Source organism: Somniosus microcephalus, chromosome 7 (assembly GCF_052327205.1).
Source record: "Somniosus microcephalus isolate GS21.2 chromosome 7, FLI_Smic_1.0, whole genome shotgun sequence".
Lineage (NCBI taxonomy): Eukaryota > Metazoa > Chordata > Chondrichthyes > Squaliformes > Somniosidae > Somniosus > Somniosus microcephalus.
In genome coordinates, this window is record NC_140993.1 from 79,275,509 (window position 1) to 79,290,857 (window position 15,349).

Below are 15,349 nucleotides of genomic sequence, written 5' to 3' on the forward strand. Positions count from 1 at the left end.
CACCGAGGCGTTATCCGGACCGAGTCAGGAAGCCTCCAGAGAGACTGACTTATAATTGATTAACTGCAGCAAATGTGTAGATTATTGTTCTTGTAAACATGTTAATTAATGATTACTTAAAATGTTATGTACTAATTATCTAAAAGGGGAGGAATTGTAGTGTATGTACCTTTAAGAGCCCCTGTGTACTGTAATACCGGTAGTGACCACTCGGGTATATAAGCCTGTATAGTGTCTTGTATCTTTTAGTTCACCTCCAGACTTTGTTCAGTAAACACCTGTTAAACCAACTCCTGCATTCCGTGTCTCCATTAACACACGGATACAACACTCATGACTCTTTCAATTGGTGCCATTGGGTTAAACGCACAGTGCAGAATGCGCTGTTGAAATCTTCGGGATGGTGACCCGCTCGCAGTCCACATGCACCCGACCCGACTCCAAGGTAAAGATTCTGGCCTGTGGGCCAACATGAAGATATTCTAAGGTACTCTCTCCCTTCTGACAAAAAGAGAAAAAAAAGACTTGCATTTCTATAGTGCCTTTCACAACCACCAAACGTCCCAAATTGCAATACTTTTTGAAGTGTAGTTACTGTTGTAATGTAGGAAACGCCGCAGCTAATTTGCATACACCAAGCTCCCACAAACAGCAAAGTGATAATAACCAGATAATCTGTTTTTTTGTGATGTTGATTGACAGGTAAATATTGGCTGGGACACCGGGCATAACTCCTCTGCTCTTCTTTGAAATAGTGCCATAGGATCTTTTACATCCACCTGAGAGAGCAGACGGGGCCTCGTGTTAACGTCTCTTCCGAAAGACAGCACATCCAACAGTGCAGCATTCCCTCAGTACTGCACTGTCTCTGGAGTGGGACTTGAATCCACAACCTCCTGCCTCAGAGGCGAGGGTGCTACCAACCGAGCCACAGCTGACACTGCTCAAAAAATGAAGGGGCAAATCTATTTGAGCCTTTGATGTAATAAAAATGATAAAAATGTGCAAAATCAGCAATCTAAAGCCGATTTCCACCACGTAAAGTATGTTTTTTTTATTGAAAAACGAAAGTGAAGGCCAAGACTCGTAGTTCAGGGCAACAAGAAGGTGAAAAAGAGTAGAAGAGAAAACGAGGTAAATCAAGAAGTAGTGATTAAGTGACACCAAGATTCAGTTTTGAAGGTGTGAAGGTTGCAGGAGGTAGGAAAGATGAGACGGGTAAGGAGTTCCAGTTTTGAGATTCTGACAAAGAATGCATTAGAATGCTTTAGAAATGCTAAATCTTTAATGCTATCATGGAAAATAATCTCAGAATTTTACAATAAAAACAGAAAATGCTGGAAATACTTCTGAGTCTTTTCAGCATTTTCTGTTTTTATTTCAGATTTCCAGCATCCGCAGTATTTTGCTTCAGAATTTTACAACTTGTTTTGTTATAGCCGTTATCTTTTGCATCAGTGTGTGCTGTAAAAGACAGACACTGCATTTAGGATTTGGAAAAGGTTTACATTTATATCCCACCTCATCATATCTCTGAGAAATGTCTCAAATTGTTTCATATACAATGAATACGTGAAGTGCAGTGACAGTTATATAGCAAAAGCTACAGCCTTTTTGTACACAAATGACAATGAACTTATTGGCCAACTGCTCTGCTTTTGATGGTGTTGTTTAAAAGGGAGTAATTGGCCAGGACAGAAAGCAAACACCCTCCTTCTTCAAATAGGGCTATATGATCTTTAATATCCACCTAGTTCACTGTAACAGGCAGATGGAGCAGTTAGAAAAGGCTTTGAGAGTGGTGTGCTGTCTAAATAGGTTGTTCAGTTCTGATGCATTTATCAAAAGTATTCCTATACAAGTTTTGCCACTGCAATTATACATTGCAAATAAATACACACAACTTTCATTTCTTAAAGCAGGTAGTTACAGGTCACAGTAATGCTATAAATAGAATTTGGGCCCATTCCAAAATCTGCTTGAAACCCTTTCAAACTGGAATATCCAGCTACAAAGTGATTAAAACTGAAATACCAAAAAACCCTCAATATTCTGACTTTTTGAATTTATGTACAATAACAAACACAAAATTGTAACTTTCTCTGAAAAGTGCTTTATTAAATTTATATATGACATTGTATATAAACCAAAGATTGTTATTATGAAAATTTCCTAACAAAGAACTCAAGATTCATAAATGTAAATTCAGTACAGTGGATTGTGCCTGTTCTCCAATGTGATTTAGAAAAAAATGGTAGGGCATTAGTTTATGCCAATGAATTCCAACAGGCAACAGCAGAAGCTAAGCACTTTCCCAAGCAAGGAGGAATCGTCAGAAGGCCAGCATCTAAAGTTATTTTCAAGCACTTCCCATTGTCTGGTTACAGAACATTTGGTTGAAGAATGGTGCTTGGCATGAAAACAACAGAGAAAAAGTAAAGGAAGGAGGAGAAAAACTCAAAATACATAAATATTCCTACTTATCAAATGACAAACTTGTCTAAAACATTAACATCATGATATAGCAACTCAGAAAATTAGGCAACACAACATGTATGCATACTGTAACAGTCTGTACTCACAACAAATGAAAACAATATTAACAGAATTTTTGTTTAGTGGCAAGTATGAGAAGCAAGTCCAAGAACAACAGAAGTTTTTAATATTAGAGTTCCACTTGACATTTGTCCTCCTAATGAACCCTTAAGTTTCTCTGCATTTTAGAGGAGGAATCTTTCATCAACCAGTGATTTTGCGGCCAAGTTCTTGCGTCCTACTGCATGCCGGATGAACTGAATAATCTTGGAATCAGAAAGAAAAAATTAAAATTTTAGAGAAATGTTCAGAACTTTTAGATTTTTTTCTCCCCTCTTCTCTGCAAGATGCCAACTTATGCTACAGTTCCACGAATGCTGGTTGCTCTCTGGTACCTTGTTTGTGCGGTCAATTTTTATGCATTAGCCTAGACTTTGAGGGGCCAATTTTTCCTGTCCAATATGTATGTCCTAGTCCCTGTGGCATTATGGACAGGGAATAAGGTGCTGCCAGGTTACTGCCCCTTTTGCTCAAGGCATTCATTTCCTGGGGCAAAAGGATGGGGCTGGGAAGTTCCCATTGGAAAAACAAATAGTTCACTGGCAATTTGTTCCCTTTAAGTTGCGTGGCCGTGCGGCGTTCTGAGGGTCCCACACAGCCGGTGAGCCAGCTTTTAAATAGAAACCGCCCCCCCAAAAAAAATTAGAGGGAATATTTTTCACTGGAGGTCAATTGGGGTGTGTGCAAAATGTGCACCACCTAAATTACACTGGGGTGACTGGGGACATCGAAATCGGCTCCCCAAATCTTTACATACCATAGAGCTCATTACAGCTAAGTTTAATTCTCTCATCATGCAACATATCCCCTCCTCTCTCCCACTACCTCCCACACACACTTTCCAGGAGTCACTGGGGGAGAAATTCAGTATCGCCCCGTTTGGGGCGTAAGTATCGAGCGGGCGCAAAATTTTGCACCTGACGCAAATTTTCGGCACCTACTGCTAAATTGACCTGCTTCGCCCCAGGAGGTGCTTGGAGTGCTAAAACAGGCGCTGCACGGCTGTCTTAAGGCGCTAAGCCTGAGAAGCGAGGCGCTACCACCAATGGCGGGCACAGCGCAGGTGCGGCCAGCTAGCAATTGCACACAGACATGCTGGCGCCGGTCAGCTCTTAAAGGGGAGGTTCGATCTTGGATTGCAGCCACACCCTGTGCATCGGAGCCCTGATTCTCGGCCTGGACAGATCTGCTGCCACATTCTTATGCCTAGGACCATGGAGAGGGCCAGGGAGCGAGCGCAGCGGTTCAGCGAGGGGGCCTTGCAGGTTCTGGTTGGCGCGGTGGAGCGCAGGCGATCTATCCTGTTCCTGGACAGCGGCAGGAGGCCGCTGCCCAACGACTATCGCAAAGCTTGGACGGAGGTGGCTCCAGCAGCATGGTGCCTAGGACCCCTGTGCAATGCAGGAAGAAGTTCAACGACCTCACTCGGGTCGTCCGGGTGAGTACCCTTTTCAGAATCCTCTTCATCCCTGCATGTCCACCTCATTTTATGGCCAAAGGGTCCTGAAAGCCTGTGATGAAATAACTCTGTGTTCTGGATTGTCTGTTGTTGTACTTGTTAATGTCTGTAAATGTTTTACAGGTGTAACCACTAATGTTCCTCCCTAGCTCCGCCTTTATGGATCCTCCTGATTGGTGTGAGTCTTATTTATAAGAGCTGGGTTTTATTCATAAGGGCTGGGTCGGTGATGAATGATGGTTGCCCTGTGTTAACTTGATGCCAAGATTCTTACTTACTAAAAGCCTTTAGTTTTAAGTTGTAACATCATGGATTCAGGCAGTTATTTGGCACATCAAAGCCCCAATGCCCAGCCCTCATCCAACACCTATGGGCCTTTCATGAAACTCACACGCACATTCAGCACTTTACACACTGTGAGGGCTAATCGACCATGGGAGGCAGTGCAGGTCAGATCAAGGCTTCACACTGTAAGGGCTATTCCACCATGGGAGGCAGTGCAGCCAAGATCAGGGCTTCACACTGTAAGGGCTATTCGACCATGGGAGGCAGTGTGGCCAAGATCAGGGCTTCACACTGTAAGGGCTATTCCACCATGGAAGGCAGTGCAGCCAAGATCAGGGCTTCACACTGTAAGGGCTATTCCACCATGGGAGGCAGTGCAGCCAAGATCAGGGCTTCACACTGTACTCAGAGCCCGTCCTTTCTCTTGCAGGGCAAGCTGGCCCATAACAGGAGGCAGCAGCAATGGACCGGGAGAGGCCGGCCTCACCTTCAAGCCCTCACCGATCTGGAGCAGTGAGTCCAGCGGATTATGGCAGGCCGGATGATTGGCCCCGTCGCCACTGGAGATGCCGACCCCGTTCTGGACAGCAATGTTAAGGTCATCACCTTTTTGACCTCTCTCCTTCCACTTGTGCCTCACACCAGCATCCTTTGCCACTATCGAACCAATACAGTGCATTGCAGCACTCATGCCTCCCTCGCTGCCACCCTGTCCTCACGCTAAAGCCACTCTTGTACCTCCTTGCTTTCAGATGCTGATTCGCCAGGTAAGGAGGCGGGCCCTCAAGCTGCCACTGTGAGTGACTCTGAAGGCGACGATGAGGAGGAAGCCGGACCATCAGTGCCACCCTCAGCCGAGGCAGCCCATGGCCATAATGGGGACACGTCTTCCCTGGAGGGGAGCAGGGGGGAATGGTCTGAGGAGGGTGAAGCTCCGAGGCCCAGCGGGCTGCAGCAATGCGGGGGGGGGGTTAGGGAAGCTCGGCAGCCTTCTCCCCGGAGGGAGAGTCTGGCCTCGAGTCCTGCTACAGTGAGCACAGAAGAGGTGCGGCTCCTTGCTGAAATGAGCACCCAGGCAGAGCACAGGCACACTGAGCTCATGGCTGCAGTGGCAAGGATGCCTGAATCCATTGAGTCACTGGCAAGGAGTGTCCAGGACTTCGGCGCAGCACAGGCAAGGAGTCTCCAGGACTTCGGCACAGCACAGGCGGCTGCTACGCAAGTGCTTAGTGGTGCAATGCAGTCAGTGGCTGGTTTAATGCAGACGCAGATTGAGGCCACACGAGCACTGACTGCTGCCACCCTCGCTGGATCAGGCACGAATCGCCGGGGCCCTCGCCGCGCCGCAGCAGGCCAGCAGTCTGTGCTTCAGCAGATTGCTCCGCATGCTGCAGTGCTGCCCCGTGGGAGTGCCAGTGTGTCGCTCTGTCAGGATGACAGCATTCCTGCTGCCAACACTGTCACTTCTCCACTGCAGCTGCCACCACCTGTAGGACAGACTGCTGCCGCCCGTGCAGAGTTGGAGCAGTCAGCAGCCGAGCCCTCCAGGCCGAGAGCTGGTCCAGGCTGTCCCTCAAGGGCATCTGCAGTCTCAGTTTCTGACACTCAGCAGCCTTCCCCCAGCCTTGCTGCAGCCACTGGGGTCCCATTGCGGAGGAACTGCAGGGTGGGAAGGGGCGAACCTCGCAAGTGAAGCAGATCACCCTCGAAGGGCAAAAAGTAGGAGGTGTGGCAAAATGCTGTTAAATGTTTTATTGAAGGCCGAGGATCGTGGTCATTTTTAGGTTACTGCTTTGTTCATTGTCTCCAGGTTGTGAGAGCTAGTTATGTGTCTCACTGCTATTTTTGGGGTTTCTCTCTATTACTTTGTCGTGCGGGAAGGGCACACAGTTTATTAAATAAATAAGTGTCTTTATTCAGAATGTGCATGTTTGCTCTTTGAACTACTTGTTGCCTTGACCGGCTTAGGGGTTGCGGCACGGTTCCATTCATGTTCTTTGAATGGCAGAAGCCATTCCCTCAGAGGGGGACTAGAACCGACTTGCTATAAGCTGCTGACAGACGGCCCTTGCACTTTGTGCCTCCCTCCCGTCCTGGTGCTCCTCCTCCTCCTCCTCTGCTGGTGCTCCAATGGCAGTGGCTGAGTCCTGAGGATTGCCAGGTTATGCAGCATGCAGCACACAACAACAAAATGGGAGACTCGCTCAGCTGAGTACTGAAGGGCTCCCCCGGAATGGTCCAGACAGCAGAACCATTGCTTGAGCACGCCGATTGTGTGCTCAATGATATTCCTGGTCGCTTGATGGCTCTCATTGTATCATTCTTCAGCAGGGGAGCTGGGCGCATGGAGCGGGGTCATCAGCCAGGTGCACAGAGGCTAGCCCTTGTCCCCGAGAAGCCAGCCTCCTGGGTGAGCCAGGGCCTCGAAAAGGTCTGCCACAGAAGTCTGGCGCAGGATGAAGGAGTCATGGCTGCTGCCTGGAAAGCAGGCATTGACAGCGACTATCAGCTGTCTGTGGTCACAGACCAACTGGACGTTCAACGAACGGAACCCCTTCCGGTTGTGGTAATCCTCGGCATTCTCTTGCGGCGCCCGCAAAGCCACATGCATGCAGTCAATGGCGCCCTGGACCATGGGGAAGCCCGCTATTCTTGCAAATCCCATTGCGCGCTCTTGCTGGTTGTCCGGGGTCATGGGGAAGGAAATCGAGTGACGTCTCTGTAGTGTATGTACCTTTAAGGGGAGAACTACTTTTTACAGCTCTTGTATACTGTAGTACCGGCAGTGACCACACCTGTATATAACCCTGAGTAGGGATCTGTACTGCTTAGTTTTAGAGCAACCCTCATCCAGTAAACACCTGTTGATTGTTCTCTGCAGCCTCTGTCGATTATTTGAAGGACACACGGACACACTACCTAAAGATATCCAGGTTTAACATTGGCGACGAGGTGATTCGAACCTACCTGCAACTCTGCTGGAGAAGGCCGATTCCATCAGTGCGGGCGTCGACCATCCTGAGAGGACTTGAGCAGGCAGAGGAGGCTGTGGAGAGCTGGGCTTGGTTCTCCAGCCGCGACGATCCAGCGCAGCAGGCTGGCAGCAGGTACGGCGCAGACCCTTCCCGGACAGCGGCGGCGGGAGCCGACCGACGGCACAGAAAAAGGCCGAGCAGCGTCAACGGGTAAGAGAGAGGGTAAAGCGCACAGGGCGCAGCTGGGGTTGAAGACCGAGCAGCACCAACGAGAGAGGGTGAAGCGCGCAGGGCGCAGCCGGGGTTGAAGTCCAAGCGGCATCAACGAGAGAAGCACGCAGGAAAACGCGCAGAGCGTGGCCGGTTTCAAGGGCTGAGCAGCATCCGCGGGGGAAGAAAAGAAAGCATGGGAGACGCCATTTGGGCTGCAGCGGAGAAGAAAGGGAAGCGTGGGAGACGCCATTTTGAGCCAGCGGAGAAGAAGGGAGAGCACGGGAGACGCCATTTTGAACCAGCGGAGAAGGAGGGAGAGCGCGGGAGATGCCATTTTTAGCCAGTCTAACCACACCCAGGGATGCCGAAGAGTGGCAGTGTCACAGCGTTCAACAATGAAGTCGAAGATTGGGCGACATATATAGAACGCATAGAAGTGTACTGCAAGGCGAATGAAGTGCCAGATGCCAGGAAAGCAATGGTATTGTTGAATTCCATAGGTACAAAAACGTACGGCTTACTGCGAAACCTAGTAACCCCAGAGAAGCCAGTGGAAAAGGATTTTGAAAGCATAGTGGCAATACTACAGGACCACTTAGACCCCACGCCGCTGCTGATAACAGAAAGATTTAAGTTCCACAAAAGGAACCAGCATAAAGACGAAAGTAATGCTGAGTATTTAACGGAACTGTGCAAGCTATCGAAACACTGCCAGTTTGGAACGGGACAAGCAGATACTTTAAGGGACAAGTTTGTGTGTGGGCTTCAAAGTGAAGGAACCAAGAAACGGCTTCTATCAGAAAAGGATCTTACGCTGGACAAGGCTTTCAGCATGGCAGTATCACACGAAGCAGCTGCACGGGGCGCTGCAGAGATACAATGGAGACCGCAAGAATATGGCACAAATGAAATGTCATATGGAGCAGGGAAGTGTTATCGCTGCAGCAGAACAACACACGACCATAAGGATTGTTGGTTCAAGGGCCAAGTGTGCAGACAGTGTGGAGAAGTAGGACACATAGCAAGAGTCTGCAGGTCAGGAAAGAAAACCAGCAGCAAGAAATCTCCACAGGAGAAGTACAAAAAGGTACATAAGGTGACGGAGAGTAGTTCAGACGAACAGAAAAGTGATAGAGACTCCGGAAGCAAGGAAGCTGGGCTGTCTGAAACTACATAATGTAATCAAAATGGAGGATCACCAAACTATCTGGGTCACGCTCAAGATGACGGAGTCCAAGTGAAAATGGAATTGGACACAGGATCAGCCCTAACAGTCATAAACTGAAGGGACTACAAGCGGCTATTCTCACATATACCCTTGAGAGATACAGAGATTGTCTTGAAGACGTACACGGGGCAAAAAGTCTACCCCAAAGGAAAAATAAGGGTGAATGTGATATACAACGGCAAGGAAACACCAAAAATGGACATATATGTATTGCCAGATGGAGGGCCACAACTACTAGGACGTGAATGGATCCGGAAGATACAGTTAGATTGGCATTCCATACAGGCACTGACGGTAGATGCCAAAAAGGATGACGACGTCACACCTGGATGACTGTCAAAAATGCTAACTGACGCACAAGAAATGTTCCAGGAGGGACTCGGAACACTAAGAGGCATAACAGCGACGATCAAAATAGAGGAAAATGCAAGCCCAAAGTTTTTTAAGGCCAGACCGGTGCCTTATGCGATCCGCCCAGCCGTCAAAGCAGAGCTGGAAGGTTTGGAACGTTCTGGAGTACTGTCCAAAGTGGACTGGAGTGAGTGGGCTACACCCATCGTTCCTGTAATGAAGAGGTCGTTGAGTATTACGCCTGGGGAACCAAAGAAGATTCGCATCTGTGGGGACTTTAAGGTGACAGTGAACCCAGTCCTTCACACGGTACAATATCCGCTTCCGCGGATTGATGATATTTTCGCCTCGCTATCTGGAGGAAAACGCTTCACTAAGATTGATCTGGCCCAGGCGTACCTGCAAATGGAGGTAGAAGAAGCCTCGAAACAATACCTCACGATCAACACTCATAAAGGTCTCTACCAATACAACCGGCTGGTGTTCGGGGTAGCATCAGCTCCGGCTATTTGGCAAAGGGCAATAGATCAAGTCCTGCAAGGGATTCCAGGGACCCAGTGTTATTTGGACGACATCCTGGTCACGGGCGAAAATGACAGTGATCACCTCGCCAACCTGGAGCAGGTGCTCACTAGATTGAAGGAATATGGGCTCCGAGCTAATCGCCACAACTGCGAGTTTTTCCAGAAGCAGATCTCGTATTGTGGCCACGTTATTGATGAAGAGGGGTTACATCAGTCCCCTGAAAAGATTGAGGCAGTAGTCAAGGCTCCAGCACCGGAAAATGTGTCACAACTGAGGTCGTTCCTCGGGCTGGTGAACTACTACCATAAGTTCTTGCCGAATTTGTCTACAGTACTACACCCACTGAACACCTTACTGCAAACGGGGGTACCATGGAAGTGGAATGACGAATGTAAACGGGCTTTCCAGAAGTGCAAAGAATTGATCACATCAAAAGAGGTGTTGGCTCATTTCAACCCAGCACTACCAATTCGGTTGGCGTGTGATGCATCACCATAAGATATTGGAGCGGTGCTGTCGCACAAATTCCCAGATGGCTTGGAGAGGCCAGTAACCTTTGCGTCTCGGTCACTAACCTCAGCCGAGCGTAACTACGCCCAGATTGACAGGGAAGCCCTCAGCCTAGTGTGGGGAGTGAAAAAGTTCAACCACTATCTGCACGGGCAGAAGTTCACCTTGCTGACTGACCACCAACCACTGGTCTCCATCTTTAATCCAAAGAAGGCCGTTCCGGTGATGACTGTGCAACGGCTACAAAGATGGTCCCTTTTTCGAGGGGCGCACCAATATGAAATCGAGTATAAGGGCACGAAACAGCATGGAAACGCTGATCGGCTATCATGCCTGCCACTGCCTACTGCGGAGGAAGCACCAGCAGTGGACCCTGTCGAAATATTTTATTCGTCTATAAATGAACGCTTGCCAGTAACTAACACGGATATAGAGAAGGAGACCCGAAATGACCCGACACTGTCTCGGGTATATGATTTGATGGTGAAGGGATGGCCAACACATGGCGACTCACTGTTGCCAGCATTCTCATCCAGAAGAGAACAGCTGTCAGTATGCCAGGGGACCTTGATGTGTGGATCCCGAGTGGTAATTCCACCCAAGTTAAGGGAGAGAGTGCTCAATGAGCTTTACGAAGGCCATCTGGGAGGGGTGAAAATGAAAAGCCTTGCTAGGGCTTATGTGTGGTGGCCGGGGATCGATCAGCAAATCGAGGACCTGACAAAGAGCTGCTCAGGATGCCAGAAGGTCCAAAATGCACCACCACATGCCCCTCTACGCCCATGGGAGTGGCCCTCCTCTCCATGGCAACGGGTGCATATTGATTTTGCTGGTCCATTCATGGACTCAATGTTTTTAATAGCCGTGGATGCGCACTCGAAATGGCCTGAGGTGATCAAAATGTCCTCCACCACCACGGAGAAAACGATTGCAGTCCTACGGACCATATTTGCCAGGAACGGCTTGCCAGAGCAGATTTGCTCTGATAACGGACCACAGTTTGTGTCCGAAGAGTTTCGGAAATTTATGAAAAGGAATGGGGTAAGACATTACACATCCGCCCTGTATCATCCAGCCACAAATGGATTGGCTGAGAGGTTCGTACAAACCTTTAAAAAGGCAGTAAGGGCCATGTGCGATGACGACATTCCACTGCAGCATAAGGTGGACAATTTCCTGTTAGCCTACCGAAATGCGACACATGCAGTCACCAACCAGACCCCAGCCATGATGTTCTTTAACCGAAGGTTGAGATCTCGTCTGGATTTGCTCAGACCAAATGTACGAAGAGATGTTGAGAATAAGCATTTCCAGCACATCAATGAGAAGCCGACAAGGAGCTTCAATGTAGGGCAACCAGTCTTGGCTCGCGACTACCGAACAGAGAAATGGCAACCAGGAACGATATACACACGGCAGGGGCCACTAATGTACACAGTGGATGTTGGGGAGAACATTGTGAGACGCCATGTCGACCAGATCCTAGAGTCACAGGAACGAGTCAACCCCATGTCTCGCGTACCTGGTAATGAACCCGACATACAGGTAGCATCTACCCCAGAAACAGTAGCATCGGAAGCTGATGAACCAACCGATGACAGGGGGCCAGAATTGCCTCCGCACCAAGAGCAAGACACTCAGGAAAGGCGCTATCCAGAAAGGATCAGGAAGCCGCCCCAAAGACTGAATTTATAAATGGACTATTTTCAGTTAATGTTGCATGTTAAAAGTGTTAATTGTTAAATGAATGTTATGGTACTGTTAATCTAAAAGGGGAGGAATTGTAGTGTATGTACCTTTAAGGGGAGAACTACTTTTTACAGCTCTTGTATACTGTAGTACCGGCAGTGACCACACCTGTATATAACCCTGAGTAGGGATCTGTACTGCTTAGTTTTAGAGCAACCCTCATCCAGTAAACACCTGTTGATTGTTCTCTGCAGCCTCTGTCGATTATTTGAAGGACACACTACCTAAAGATATCCAGATTTAACAGTCTCCTTTTAAAGAGGGCATTCGTGACTTGACGGATGCAGCAATGCACCGCGAACTGGGAGATATTGGCAATGTCCCCAGTAGCGGATTGGAAGGAGCCGGTGGCATAGAAGTTGAGAGCCACTGTGACCTTCACTGCCACCGACAGAGACGTCCTGCTCCTCAGTTGAGGCTGCAGATCTGGCTGAAGCAGGTGGCAGAGCTCAGTAACCACCTCCCTGCTGAATCGCAGCCTCCGAAAACACTGCTCCTCAGACATGTTGAGGTATGAGAACTGTTGTCGGAAAACCCTGGGACGGTAAGGTCTCGTGTGCCGACGCCTGTTGGCCCTCCTCCATCTGGCAATGATTGGCACTCTCTCTCGGCGTCTCTGAGCCCTCTCAATGTAATGGAGAAGCCCAACGTTCCCACCCATTGCAGCCCCCATAGTATGTGGCCACTCAAGATTATACCAGTGAAAAAGCAAACCAACTACAAAGTTCTGGTCAGAAGCCAAAAGTACCTCTGCAAGCGCTGACTCAATGCAGAAAGCTCTCTCCCTTTGTCTCTCTGCAAATCTCTCTCTCTCTCTCACAGAAGGAGTGGTCCAAAAATGGCTACCACAAAGAAGCCAGGAAGAGCCCCCTTTAAATAGCGCCCCCCCAGCCCCACAGCGACTGGGAACCGTTCCAGTCAACCAGTCGCTGGGAGCGACAGGCGGAATGGAGGGGGGCGCCACTGAATTTCCGGTTCGGGGCGCTCCAAGGGCGTTGCACCATGAAATGACGTCAGGATCTGCGTGTGCAGCTGAGCGGGCGTTGCGGTTTTGCACCGCCGCTAAATGTCCGCTCAATTTTGCGAGAGGCGCAGGTCTCGCCACGCCCGTGCGCTAGCCGCCTCGCGCCCCACTTATCGCCCTCTTAAGGCGCTAACGGGTGGCGCAAACAACTGAATTTCTCCCCCACTGGATGACATGCAGCAGTGTCAACCATGGCTGATTTTTCTTGTCACTACCCAACGGACAGTGAGCGCCCATGCCACTGCTCCAGCTGACATCTAATTTTTGGGAATTAAACTTCGGACTTTCCTAAAATATATGCATCAGTTCTACACTGGGCTACAAATTTATTACACAGGCCATTAGTAGAATCTTTCTGCGTTGTATAAAACAAATGAAAACATTTGCCCATTTGAAAGTTTCAATATTTCTGTTTCAAAAAATAATGGTTGACCCTTACATAAAATGGCATTTCCAAATAGAAAAATATTGTTGTATATATATCTTCTGCTCTGCCGCCGTAACTTCGGTGGAAACACCATCTACGGCATCTGGTATCAGAGCAGGAGAAATCCAAGAAAATTCATGCCAATGGTTTCTGTTGAGACTGTAATTTACATTTTCAGACAATTTAAAAAACAAAAGAAACACATTGCAAATGCTTGAAATCTGAAAAACAGAAAATTCTGCAAATATACATGTCAGTATTTGTAAAGAGAAAAAGAGTTAACATGTCAGGTGTTAATCGTAGTGAGAACTGGCAAAACCGTGACCAAAATGTGAACAGATACTGACTAATCTGCTGTACACTTCCAGTATTTTCTGTTTTAGGAGACAGTAGATAGCTGGGAACATATACTGGGTTGTAATTCAATTTGTGAGGGATTATATTGGGGTTTACTTTCCTGGAGTCACAGTGGGAAATTATTTCTCATAAGCCCAAAAGAAACAAGCCTTAAGGCATTGCCCCGAGCCCTCTCTGTTCAGAGTATCAGAGAAGGATAGACAGAAATAAAAACAGAAAATGCTGGAAATACTCAGCAGGTCAGGCAGCACCTGTGGAGAGAGAAACAGAGTTAACGTTTCAGGTCGATGACCCTTCATCAGAACTGGAAAAAGCTGGAGATCGAACAGGTTTTTAAACAAGTGCAGGGGCAGGGAAAGGGGGAGGGGAGGAAAGAACAAAAGGGAAGGTCTGTGATAGGATGGAAGGCAGGAGAGATTAAGAGACATTAGGCAAAAGGAGATTGTTAAGTCCGTGAATGATTGAGACACGGACCAGCAGGAGTGAAAACAAACAAGTCTTTACTGGTGGAAGTCAATAGTGAAACTAACAAACAGAGGCTCTCTAGCGCCTTTTATACAGGGGTGGTCACTGCCAGTACTGCAGTCTGAGACCAGTTATTCTCTTAAAGGTACATACACAACAATTCCTCCCCTATTAGATAAACAGTACATAACATTCATTTAACAACTAAATGATAACTAATTACAATCACAATTACGGTTGCTCGATACATTGGTTAAGTTTAAGCAATTATAAGTTCAATCTTTGAGGAGGCTCCCTGATTCTGTCTGGATAACGCCTCTTTGGGGTATCAGGTTCTTCTGGCAATGTTGAGTCGAGATCAATGTCGTTGTTTGGTTCATCTGCTTCCAATATCACCGATTCTACGGTAGCTGCAATTGGTACGTCGATTTCATTGCCAGGTGTATCAGATCATGGTGTGGAGTTGACGTTTTCCAGTGACTCTAGAATCTGGTCAGCATGGCGTCTTACAATGCTCTCTCCAACGTCCATGGTATACATGAGAGGTCCTTGCTGTGTACAAATCGTTCCTGGCTGCCATTTCTCAGTGCAGTAGTCCCGGGCCAAAACTGGTTGACCTATCTTAAAACTCCTGGTCGGCCTTTCATTCATATTCTGAAACTGCCTGTTCTCCACATCTCTTCGGACGTTTGGCTTAACCAAATCCGAGCGGCATCGTAGTCTTTGATTGAAGAACATCATGGCTGGGGTTTGGTTGGTAACCGCATGTGTCGCATTCCGGTAGGCAAACAAGAAGTTGTCCACCTTGTGTTGTAGGGGTATATCTTCATTACACATTGCCTTGATAGCCTTCTTGAATATTTGGACAAACCTCTCGGCCAATCCATTAGTGGCTGGATGATATGGGGCAGATGTGTAATGCTTAACGCCATTGTTCTTTAAGAACCTCCGGAACTCTTCAGACACAAACTGTGGTCCATTGTCAGAGCAAATCTGTTCAGGCAGCCCATTCCTGGCGAATATGGTTCGCAAAACTGTGATAGTTTTTTCCGTGGTGGTTGAGGACATTTTTATTACCTCTGGCCACTTTGAATGTGCATCCACCGCAATGAAAAAATCGAGTCCATGAAGGGACCAGCAAAATCAATGTGCACCCGTTGCCATGGAGATGAGGGCCACTCCCATG

At 48.0% G+C, this 15,349-nt stretch overlaps 1 protein-coding gene across 1 annotated transcript in view; it reads right to left on the reverse strand.

The window, feature by feature from the left end:
• Positions 1–2,118: 2,118 nt before the first annotated feature.
• tmem67 (transmembrane protein 67) overlaps positions 2,119–15,349 on the reverse strand; it is a 495,060-nt gene continuing 481,829 nt past the window's right edge. Inside the window, exon 27 of the mRNA XM_085992667.1 lies at positions 2,119–2,801. Within this exon, the coding sequence (XP_085848793.1) occupies positions 2,721–2,801 (81 nt within the window). The 3' untranslated portion in view covers positions 2,119–2,720. The remainder of the gene's footprint in view (positions 2,802–15,349) is intronic.